The sequence below is a fragment of the Dendrobates tinctorius genome, unplaced genomic scaffold (genome assembly GCF_039654945.1).
Source record: "Dendrobates tinctorius isolate UK_male_01 unplaced genomic scaffold, ASM3965494v1 ptg000008l, whole genome shotgun sequence".
Taxonomy (NCBI): Eukaryota; Metazoa; Chordata; class Amphibia; order Anura; family Dendrobatidae; genus Dendrobates; species Dendrobates tinctorius.
Window position 1 is genome coordinate 30652928 of NW_027361676.1, and position 12940 is coordinate 30665867.

Here is a 12940-nt window from a genome sequence, read left to right on the forward strand (position 1 = left end):
TGCCGGGGGTCTTGTGTGTGTGCAGGCATCATCCAATGGGACTACAAGTCCCATCGGGCTATGCCTGCTACAATGACAGTGATTGACACATTAGCCAATGATGGGACAGTAGTAGTCCCATCATCCGGCTAATGTGTTGAATGTAAAAAAAACAAAAACATACATACTACATATATACAACATTCTTACAGCATACATACATACTACATATATACAACATTCATACAACACACTACATACATACTTTATATATACAACATACATACTACATATATACTACATTCATACAGCATACATACTACATATATACTACATTCATACTACAAACATACTACATACAACATACAACACTTTCATACTACATATATACTACATTCATACAACATACATACTACAAACATACTACATACAACATACATACTACATACAATACATACATACTACATACAACATGCTACAGACATACAACATACATACTACATACAATACATTCATACATTCATACATACTACATACAACATGCTACAGACATACAACATGCATACTACATACAATACATTCCTACATTCATACAATACATACATATAGACATACAGTACATATAACATAGAGTACATACTCACCATCACTTGCCACTTTGTTCCCCGAAGCCAGTCTCATCTATGAAAAAAATTAGAAAATAACAAACAAGCGATATACTCCCTGATCCGCAGAAATCCACGAGTGTCCCACGACAATCTCTTGCACTGCATCACTGAGAGGTTACCATCGTTCACTGGTCTCACTTTATGGCAAAAGCTGCGTGGGAACTTTCTCACACAGCAATGCCAAAAGGGAGACTAGGGACTATTTTTTTACAGTGGTGGAGGAATATAGTGCGGAAGGATACCTACCTCCCGTCATTGTATTCCTGGAGCCCCCTAGAGAGCGGTCGCATCAGCTGATGCTGCTGTTCTCTACGGGAGATCAGCGTGGGACACTCGTGGATGTCTGCGGATCAGGGAGTATATATGTTGTTTGTTATTTTCATATTTTTCTCACAGATGACACTGGCTTCAGGGATCAAAGTGACAAGTAATGGTGAGTATGTACTCCATGTTATATGTACTGTATGTCTATATGTATGTATTGTATGAATGTATTGTATGTAGTATGTATGTTGTATGTCTGTAGCATGTTGTATGTATGTAGTATGCATGTATGTTGTATGAATGTTGTATGTATGTAGTATGTATGTTGTATGAATGTAGTATATATGAAGTATGTATGTAGTATGTATGTTGTATGAATTTTGTATATATCTAGTATGTATGTATTATGTAGTATGTATGTGTGTGTATGTATGTATGCTGTATGAATGTAGTATATATGTAGTATGTTGTATGAATGTAGTATATATGAAATATGTAAATAATATGTATGTATGTTGTATATATGTAGTATGTTGTATGAATGTTGTATATATGTAGTATGTATTTTGTATGAATGTAGTATATATGAAGTATGTATGTAGTATGAATGTTGTATGTATGTATGTATGTATGTATGTTGTATGAATGTAGTATGTATGAAGTATGTAGTAAGTATGTATGTTGTATGAATGTTGTATATATGATGTATGTATGTTGTATGAATGTTGTATATATGTCGTATGTATGTAGTATGTATGTATGTTGTATGAATGTAGCATATATGAAGTATGTATGTTTTTTTTTTTTACATTCAACACATTAGCCGGATGATGGGACTACTACTGTCACATCATTGGCTAATGTGTCAATCACTGTCATTGTAGCAGGCAGGCCTGTACAGACCCCCAGCAGGTCCGCACAGACCCCGCCTGCACACACAGACACGCATAGTGTCCGCCCACGCACCGCCCACACTCTTCTCCCCTCCCGAAATGGATGTGCAAGGAAAGAAAGGGGTTTCTTTTAATTCCGATATTTCAAGTCAATGGGACTTCCGGTATCGGAATCGGCGATACCCGATACTTTTTGGGTATCGGTCTGATCCAATCCGATATGATATTTCTCTATATCGGATGGTATCGCTCAACACTAATGATGACTATTACAACATATTCACTACAAAAAAATAACTGAATCTTTAGATACGAGTTATAAAGGAAAATACATTGCCATTGTCAAACACAATTCCATTTGCACAATGCATTAGGCTATTGAAGACTATTATCTGTGGTTTTTCCATATAATTGTAAGTCAGAACTGCAACTCATACGATTATCTTTACCAAGAAAGCTATCATAACACAGAAAAGAAACATTAATTTCCCTTTCCTCTTAGAAAAGACTTGTAAAAGCAATTTTATGCTCTGAACATTTTATGCCTAAGTTCACTGTGGACTAATCAAAGTCAGATATTATATTATAAAAATTATAGTCAGGTATCTTGACATCTTTCGAGAACAAATTTTGTGTTGATCATCCAGTGGCGGACTGATAGATCGGAAAAATGGGCACTAAAGGTCATCTGCACTTTAACAACCATTAAAGTCATGTTACACTTGGGTTAACAAACTACATTTGAGGAACACTTTCAGTTTTAATTTTAGCTTTCGCCCCCAACACTCAAGTTTGGTGAGTGCCATAAATGATAGCATTACAGCATTCCAGTACAAACTAATAACATTGACTTACAAAGCCATCCATAATCCATCTCCTTCGTACATCTCTGCACTCATATCCCTATATCTTCTATCATATTATTTCTGGTTTTCCCCAAGACCTCCTTCTCTCCTCCACATTTATACAATTCTCACCCAATCGCCTCCAAAACATACTCTGGAATTCTATGCCTCAACACGCATGATTATCCACCATATGTCGAACTTTGAGATAGAACTTGAAAACTAACCTCTTCAAGAAAGTATACAGCCTGAAATAACCCACCTCTCCACCACCTAAGTTGATGCAACCCTCCAACCTAATTGAAACTTACCCATTAACATGTAGAGTGTAAAACCTCAAGACTTTCTGTACTAGAATGTCATTATTAGTTTCTTGACTTAATTTTATGTATTATGTATGCAAATCATCATGTACAGCACAATGGAATAAATGGTGCTCTAAAAATAAATTAATAATAGTAATAATATGATATGATAATAATTTGCCCAATCTAGCAGTGGATGCTGAATATGGTCAGTCCAGAATTCAGCGCCCACTTACAAATAATTAAACATTATATCCAATTATCATTTTCTACTTTTTTCACTTCTTAACTTCCACCATACATCATGTTTTGGAAATCCATTTTCCTGTAGGTCTTTTTTTTTAGATCAAAAGGAAGACATAATTCAGTTTTGTTTCCCTATGGAATGGTACAGAAATTCATATGTCAAACTAATGACAAAACTGATCCCATTATTTTTTAGGAGCAGTTTTGACAACAGTTATATCAGTTGTATTGCTGGACGTCTCTAGACAGTAAAACACCACAAGCAACATATTATTGTCAGAACCAATGAAACAGATGCAAAAAAGTCATCAATTGTGTCAGGCAATAGAAAGGAATTGCCAGACACAACTAATACGTTTGAGTCCAGCCTAAATAAAATGATGGAGGAATATTGGAAGAGAAAAATAAATATTTCCCAACTTACATTGATGTCTTCTAAGTCCAAGGTGTTCAAGATAACATTGTTACGTTTCCAAATAATAGGAGGCCTCATATTTCCTTGTATCCCACAGATCAATACAACGCTTTGCCCAACTGTTACTGTCGTAAAGCTCAGTGTCAGATCTTCAGGAAGGATTAACTGAACAACCTCTGCAATCATACAAAGATACAAATGTGACATTGTTAACAGAGGTATAGCTTTCATTATACAAGAAAAAGTTTTATGCTAAATAAATCAAATATTGTCTTTAAATTATGTAAATTAAAAAAGTCAACCTGACATTTCTATTAAAGTGAATGACAACTATCACTTGGGAGAATAAGAAGAGCATTTCACTTGAGAGAGATACAGAGTCGTACTTATACTAAGCATGACAGATTTCACCTGCAGGTAGATGCATTATTTAAAGGCCAAACAATGCTTTCTGCATAATAACAAATTGTTCAGGGAATCGCTAATATGTTAAAGAAAACCTGGTACTAAGTTTGAACTTCTTTGAATGGAAACAAATCTGGGAAAGCAAAAGCGAGCCACGTGCAGACACATCTTCTTGAGCGTAAGCTATTAAGGCCCCGTTACATTTAGCGATGCATCAGCGATCCCGACCACGATATGACCCAGTCAGGATGGCTGGTGCATCGCTAAGTGGTCGCTAGTGAGCTGCCAAACAGGTAGATCTCACTAGCGACGCAGCGATGCTCGGCGGTCGTTACTCACCTGTCAGACGCGGCGGCGATGACAGTCTTCCGCCCGCGTCCATGGCTTGCTCATCATCGCCAGCAGGAAGTCAACGACAAGAAATGGACCAGGCCAATCTCGCGCAATCAGCGATAGCCAGCGGGGAGCCGGTCAGAGGTATCACATGTAGCGATATCGCTAGTGATATCGCGGCTGCGTCACAAAATCGGTGATGCTTTAGCGATATCGCTAGCGATATCACTATGTGTAAAGGGCCCTTTACTCTGTCTGTGACCGGTGTATAGAGTACAATTTCACTTAACTACTGAACATCATTTTTTTTAGAGGATGTTGCTTATGCTGTATTGGTATGTTACTAGGTCATTTAGTGACAGGTATAAAAATAAATGAAAAAGAAGCTTTCTCATTAAAGTTTTTATCCTCTTAATACATTGCAAACATCATATTATATAGCACTTTGCCCTTCTACTTAGTTAATTCTTCTGAGTTCCATTAGGTCAGTGACACCTAGCTGAATGCTTCTGAGCTCTATATAGAAGCAGGAAGTCTCTTTACCATGCACAAGTCATCTCACTCTTCAAATGCTGGCTCAGCTGCTCCACTACTCCCGCCGGCCATGGACCCTTGAAGTGATGACTCATTCAGAGAAAATGGACTATTTCTGCACAGAGCTTAGAAGTTTTCAGCTAGTCTGTTTTTAATAATGTGATGTCATAGAACAAAAAAAAAATAATTAACTGTTTAGAAGGGCAAAATGTGCAATTGTAAGTAGAAAGTGCTATTTAATAGAATGATTGCAATATTTCAGATAAATTGATGGGAATGTCTCTTTAATGATAATTCTTAAATATAAGAATTGATATTTAAGCACTAAACACGCACAATTCCAGGAATAAAGCTAAATTTAGATTTCATGATGCTCGGTCCAATTACAGACCGTGATCTACAGACTAGCCTTATACATGATTATGTGCCTGTTAAAATTTGGTGCGGAGAACTGTGACCAGACCATACCATCATGATTTGTACTTGAACTGTGTTTCATGGACATTTAACTTTGGCAGGAGAGGGAGACAATGCTTTATACTAAAATTGAATAAGCTTGTTTGCTAATCTCACTTCTAAAAAACTCTAAGACTAAGGTCATGATATTTTGAAAGCTAAAGATAAACTGATAAACTCTTTAAATTTCAGGAATTTATCTGAGTCTTATTTCATACTAGAAGGTTTCATCTAACACATTCTCTAGACAAGACAATCTCTTAAACATAATTTAAATTGAAAAAATCTATTATTTTATCTCATTTACTATACCTCCAGTATAATACAGTAGGTGTTAATTTTAATGGCCCAGACATTGCCTAAATATCATTGATTTATTGATTTCTAACTTTAAACCATTTAGATTTTATATATGGAAGCATTAGAAATGTTCTCATAGATCTTATTAGTGAGTTTGCCTGCTTGTGAAAAACTCCACTTGATAATTATTAGTAGAGTTGAGCGAAACGGGTCGAAAAATTTCAAAAGTCGCCGACTTTTGGCAAAGTCGGGTTTCATGAAACGAAACCCGACCCTAGGATGAGGTCGGCCACGAGGTCGGCGAATTACGCGCCAAAGTCGCGTTTCAAAAGTTTGTTTTGCGCTCTTTTTCAGCCAATCAGGATCCACGGACACTGTGGGCAACGTGATGACATAGGCAGGGGTCACCACCATCTTTCAGAAGGGCATTCAAGTGATTGGCTTGCTTTGGTGGGCGTCACAGGGGTTATAAAAGGGCGTGCACGCCGACCGCCATCTTACTTCTGCCGATCTTAGCATAGGGAGAGGTTGCTGCTGCTGATTCTGTAGGGAGAGCGTTAGGCAGGGAAGAAGAAAAAAAACTGCTTCTGCTGCTAGCGATTTTGCCTGTACAACACACCAGTCACTGTGTGTGCAGTGCAAGGGGAGGCTATATTGTGGTGGATCAGCGGTGTTGGTTGTTAGGCTGCCTTCTAAGGCTTCCTGACAGCTGCATTGCTGTTTACCCACTGCTCTGCAAACTGCTTTTTTAAAAGCAATCCCAATTTTTTTTTTTGTCCTGCTGAGGTACTGAGCGTGCATTTTTTCACACCATACAGCGGTGTACGCTCTTCACACAGTACCGTGTAACGGCTGTTATCACAGCCACAGTGAAGCTATCTGTGTGTCACTCTGTGAGAATAAGTCGAGGACATGTTCCATTCTTACAGACCTGCACCTACTAGTTTTGTCTAGCTTTCAAACAGTTAAATATATTTGCTGTTTGATCACATTCAAAACTATAGAGAGACAGCGTGTGTCAGTCTGTATACTTAAAAAACACGGAGCTTGACAATTTTACGTACACCGGACAGCCGTGTACGTGCACGCTCCTCTCAGTACCGTGTAACAGCTGTTATCACGGCCACAGTGAAGCTGTGTGTCACTCTGTGAGAATAAGTCGAGGACATGTTCCGTTCTTACAGACCTGCACCTACTAGTTTTGTCTAGCTTTCAAACAGTTAAATATATTTGCTGTTTGATCACATTCAAAACTATAGAGAGACAGCGTGTGTCAGTCCGTATACTTAAAAAACACGGAGCTTGACAATTTTACGTACACCGGACAGCCGTGTACGTGCACGCTCCTCTCAGTACCGTGTAACGGCTGTTATCACGGCCACAGTGAAGCTATCTGTGCATCACTGTGGAAGGATAAGTGGAGGACTTGTTCCGTTCTTACAGACCTACACTCTAGAGAGATTCCTATTCTGTCCAATTCTACATACACCTTGTAGTTTGTGATACACTAGCCAATTTCTGCCTGTGACATAGCGCTCTGATATTCAGTGGGCCTCACACAATCCAAAAGTGTCCAGTGTCCACTAGTGTGTGCAGAAATTCAAAATCTCCCTTATCCTGTAGTCACTTTTTTCACACCTGTGCCATCGAGCCTGTGACATAGCGCTGTGATATTCAGTGGGCCTCACACAATCCAAAAGTGTCCAGTGTCCACAAGTGTGTGCAGAAATTCAAAATCTCTGTGATCCTGTAGTCACTTTTTTCACACCTGTGCCATCGAGCCTGTGACATAGCGCTCTGATATTCAGTGGGCCTCACACAATCCAAAAGTGTCCAGTGTCCACAAGTGTGTGCAGAAACTCAAAATCTCTGTGATCCTGTAGTCACTTTTTTCACACCTGTGCCATCGAGCCTGTGACATAGCGCTCTGATATTCAGTGGGCCTCACACAATCCATAAGTGTCCAGTGTCCACAAGTGTGTGCAGAAATTCAAAATCTCCCCTGTCCTATAGACACCTTGTACCTTGTTTTACATTACTATATAGTTTGTTGGATTTTGTCTACATTTCTACAAAAAATGAGGAAGGCTGGTGGAAGAGGCCGTGGAATTGGGTGGGGGTTGGCAGCTGGTAATGATGGTTTTGGTGGTGGATCTGATGGTAGTGGCAAGAGCAAAATAGGACCGAATGCAGGAGGTGTTGAGCCTGCGTCATCGTCTGGCTCCATAAGGCTTCGAAGGCTTAGTTTTCTAGGAGTTGGCAAACCGATTTTAAACACAGAGCATCAGGAAAAAGTTTTGTCTTACATTGCTGACTCAGCCTCCAGCTCTATCGCATCCTCTTCTGAAGTTGTAAAAAGTAAAAGCACTGAGTCATCATTGGAGGCTCATGTTCATGAACCACACCTTTCCTTGTGCCCTTCACCCCAACCAAGATTGAAGGATGACGCAGGCCATACTACTGATTACTCCATGGAGCTGTTTTCACATACCATGCCTGGATTATCAAGTGAAATGGTGAATTACCCATGCCAAGATGAATCTGACATGGAGTGCACTGATGCACAGCCGCTGATAGATGATTCTGCTGGTACATTCACTCAGAGCACTAAATTGTCCTCGCAGTGTACAGAGCCAGATTCTGACCCTGATGAGACTCAGGTGCCCCTTCCCGCACACTATACCACCATACACGGTGACACAGAGGAAGGTGCACATGACATTGAAGAGGAGGTGATGGATGACCCAGTTGTTGACCCAGATTGGCATCCATTGGGGGAAGAGGGTGCTGCTTCCAATAGCTCAGATGAGGAGCATCCACAGCAGACATCGACATCGCAACAGCTGTTATCTGGCAGGCCCGGAGCACTCCAAAGACAGGTTCCAAAAATCAAAAGAGTTGCTGGACAGCTTGTCCAGAGGGTCAAAACATCACAGCGTGCTAGGCCAAAAATGTCTGCCAAAGTAGGAAGAGTGTAGTGTGGCACTTTTCCTCATGATCAGGCCAAGGTTATCTGTAAGAAGTGCGCAAAGACCTTTAGCCAAGGGAAAAATCTGAAAAATTTGAATACCAGTTGCATGCTTAGACATTTAACCACCATGCACTTGCAAGCGTGGACACAACACCAAACCTCAAGTGCCAAATGTGCAACTGATCAAAAGAAGGTAGTCAGCAACGCTACATTGTTTCCCCCACTGTCAGCCCACTGGTTAGCACAGCAGCAAATGTTGAGGTGTCGTTGCAAGGCCACAGCAGTCAGGGAATCCCACTGTTATATCAACGAAATACTGAATCTAGGCCATCAGAAAGAACACCAACTCCATCACCATCATCAACCCTCTCTCAGTCCGCCCTGTCCACCGCTACTTCCACCATATGCAGCTCTCAAGTCCAGCTCACCCTCCCAGACACTATGAGTAGGTCAAGAAAGTACTCAGTCTCTCATCCGCGTACACTGGGTTTGAACGCCCACATTGCCAAACTAATCTCGTTGGAGATGATGCCCTATCGGATGGTGGAAAGCGCAGCTTTCCGCGAACTCATGGCCTATGCAGTACCACGCTATGACCTACCCAGTCGCCACTTCTTCTCTCGCAAAGCCATCCCAGCCCTCCACCATCATGTGAAAGACCGCATTGTCCATGCACTCAAGCAGTCAGTGAGTGGAAAGGTGCACCTCACAACAGATGCATGGTCCAGTCGGCATGGCCAGGGCCGTTACGTGTCCATCACTGCGCACTGGGTTAATGTGGTGGATGCAGGGTCCACAGGGGACAGCAGTGGTGGGACAGTGCTGCCTAGCCCACGGTATAGGAAACAGTTGGCTGTAGGCGATCGACCCTCCTCCTCCTCCTCCTCCTCCAGAAGCGAAAGCTCGTCTACAGAGCGCAGTCATACGAGCACTCCATCTGCAGCTGCCACAGTTGCACACGAGGTGTCCCCCTATCGAGCAGCTAGTGGAAAGCGTCAGCAGGCTGTGTTGCAGATGATGTGTTTGGGTGACAGACACACCGCCGAGGTGCTGGCCGAGTACTTGAAGCGACAAACTGAGTCATGGCTGGGCAGTGTACATCTTGAGGCAGGCAAGGTAGTTAGTGATAACGGCCGTAATTTTGTGGCAGCCATAGCCCTTTCAAAACTCAGCCACATACCTTGCTTGGCTCACACCTTGAACCTGGTGGTGCAGTGCTCCCTCAAAAATTATCCGGAGTTAACAGCCCTGCTCCAGAAGATGCGAAGACTGTGCGCGCACATCCGCCGGTCACCTGTACACTCTGTTCGTATGCAGAAGCTGCAGCGATTGCTCCACCTTCCCAACCACCGCCTCATTATCGACATTGCAACAAGGTGGAACTCCACCCTGCACATGGTGGAGTGGCTGTGCAAGCAGAGGCAGGCCATAATGCATTTGTGGGAGGATACACGGCCAGGCACTTTGAGAGCAGACATGGAGTTGACAGGTGTGCAATGATCGAAGCTGAAAGACCTCTGTAAAGTCCTTCAGTATTTTGAAGAATGCACACGGCTGGTAAGCGCAGACGACGCCATCCTAAGCATGAGCATCCCACTTATGCGTCTGCTCATGCAAACTTTGACGCACCTTAAGGAGCAGGCGTCTGCAGCCAATGTTGATGAGGAGGAAGAGGAGGAGGGAATCCTTGATGACATTCAGCCATTGTCTGCTCAGGGACCTCTCCTGGATGAGGTGGAGGAAGAAGAGGAGGAGGAGGATGATGATGGGGATGATTACTTAGGGGAGGAGGATGCATCTCGTGGGGCAAGTGAAAATGTTGGCGTGGCAAGGTCTGGTACAGGGTTTGTGCGTGACTGGAGGGATGTGGATTTGCCAGAAAGTGCTCCTCCAACCAGCACTCGCAGTGCATCATTGACACCGGGAACATTGGCCCACATGTCAGATTATGCCTTGCAGATCCTAAAAAGGGACCCCCGCATTGCCAAAATGATGAACGATGATGACTACTGGTTGGCCAGCATCCTGGATCCACGCTATAAAGGCAAATTATAAAACATAATGCCACAGGAGAACCTTGACCTAATATTGGCTAATAAACAAGCAACTCTGGTAAATCGGTTGCTTGAGGCATTCCCAGCACACAGCAGCGGTGATGGTTCTCACACGACGAGCCGTACGGGCCGGGTGCAGCTTGGCAGAGGTGTTCATGGTGCACACAGCAGAAGTGGCGTTGGAGACAGGGGTTTCATGACAATATTGTGGACTGATTTTTCAAGTACCGCTCACACAACTGGTAATACTGCATCAATGGAAAGTGACAGGAGACAGCAGTTGTCAACTATGGTTACAAACTACTTTTCCTCCCATATCGATGTTCTCCCACACAGGTCATTCCCCTTTGACTATTGGGCCGCTAAACTGGACACCTGGCCTGAATTGGCACAATATGCCTTACAGGAGCTCGCTTGCCCAGCTGCAAGTGTGCTATCGGATAGAGTCTTCAGTGCAGCTGGATCAATCCTGACAGAAAAAAGGACCCGTCTGTCTACCCAAAATGTGGATGATCTAACCTTCATTAAAATGAACCATGCATGGGTTTCCAAGGATTTTGTCCCACCTTCCCCTGATGACACATAGGGTGACAGAAAAATGGCTTGCTTTGGTCCACCTCTTCCTGGGACTTGACCTATTTCGCCTTTTGCATCAGCTGAATGTCCAACATCAACATATGCCACTTTCTAAAACTCCCTAACTGTGCTGCCTCCCCTCCCATGGCCGGGGTCACCACCTAGCGCACGACACTGTGCGAGTGCCGTTGCCCTGGACAGGTGGGTAGGCCGAATCTTGGGCGCAGGCACTGGCACAGGGTCCCTCATAGTGCAATCAAGTGTCTCTGTGCACACCCGCCGTCAGACACACCGCCGTACTATGAGGGGCCCAGTGCCAGTACCGATGCCCACGAGTGGGCCCCCCTTGCTTGGGCAGGGCCCCAGCATTTGCAATCTTTACCTCTCCCTGCTCCTCCGCTGTGTAGTCTGGGCCGTCAAATCCATACTGTGCCTGACACCGTCTGAGCCTGCCTCCTGATGTATTGACATATATTTTGAATGTGTACGCTATCCATACATGTTATCCGGGGATACGGTACCCTTTCTCACCTTTGTGCAATCACGTGTAATCCATACTGGGCGTGAGAACGGCTGGCAAGCTGTTAAGCAAGCTACAGCACCTGTGGTTTGCACACGTAAGTTTTTCATTTTTTCAGGAATGACGGTTAGGCCTAATTCCGGAACTGCGGTTGACCTGCACTTACTGGGAAATCATCGTTCGCGGGTAATAATTGTAATCAGTGATCCCCATCACTAACGTTGTTCAGCGGGTTATCTGCACCTGTAAGCGACAAACTCTGGCCTTTTCAGTGTAGCGCACATGCAGCCACGGACATGTAAGGGCATGACACACCAGTTATTGGCCAATCTCATGTGCCAGAGCCTCACGTGTCCCTCTAGTAAGCTGGACTCGGACCGCGGGGCATGACGGAGTCTCGTTCATTAACTGAATTAAGCTTGCAATGTGTGCATCTTTTCTGTGGCTGGCATGGTTGAGGTTTCCCAGGTGGAGTCGAATTTAACCGTAGGTTCCACTCCTGGTGGTGCCCTTCTGGACATTCCTTTAAGGTTCAGCTTTGCATCCATACTGCCCACGTAAAACAAACCCTTTGCCTGTTTGGAGGGTCATGACTCGTGGGAATAACGCCGCCCAATCAGTTAACCTGCTAGAGAGATCCTTCGTTGCTCCCAAGCATGACATCACACTCCCTGGAGGATGGTAATGCCACTGTGGCGACCGTACTCCTGGGGGCGACACAAGTGCACTGATGCCCAGCCACTGCTCGATGAATCTGCTGGTACATTGACCCAGACCACTACATTCCCCTCGCACGCTACACGGCCTGAATCTGACCCTGATGAAACTCAGGTTACCCTTCCCATATACAGTTCCATCTTACACGGTGACAAAGAGGAAGCTGCAGATGAAAGTGCAGGTTCGGCCCACCCGCCATCAGACACACCACCGTACTATCAGGGGCCCTGTGCCAGTGCCGTCGCCAATGAGTGGACCCCCCCTGCTTGCTCAGGATCACAGCACTTGCAAGATTGAAATACTGTGCAGTGAGATGGAAGATGGGGACGATGAGGAGTCCAGAGTAGTACAGGGATTCCCTAGCGAGGAGACTTATTTGATTGTTTTCAATGTTGGGACAGCAATTTTTGGGGAGCACTATACTCTGGAGAATGATAGATGGGGCCCACCATACACTGG

The 12940-nt window shown here is 43.6% G+C and overlaps 1 protein-coding gene across 1 annotated transcript in view; it reads right to left on the bottom strand.

Annotated features, from left to right (window-relative positions):
* The window catches only part of FSTL5 (follistatin like 5), a 1180017-nt gene that overhangs the window by 373767 nt on the left and 793310 nt on the right, over positions 1-12940 (bottom strand). Inside the window, exon 7 of the mRNA XM_073576841.1 lies at positions 3625-3791. Within this exon, the coding sequence (XP_073432942.1) occupies positions 3625-3791 (167 nt within the window). The remainder of the gene's footprint in view (positions 1-3624; positions 3792-12940) is intronic.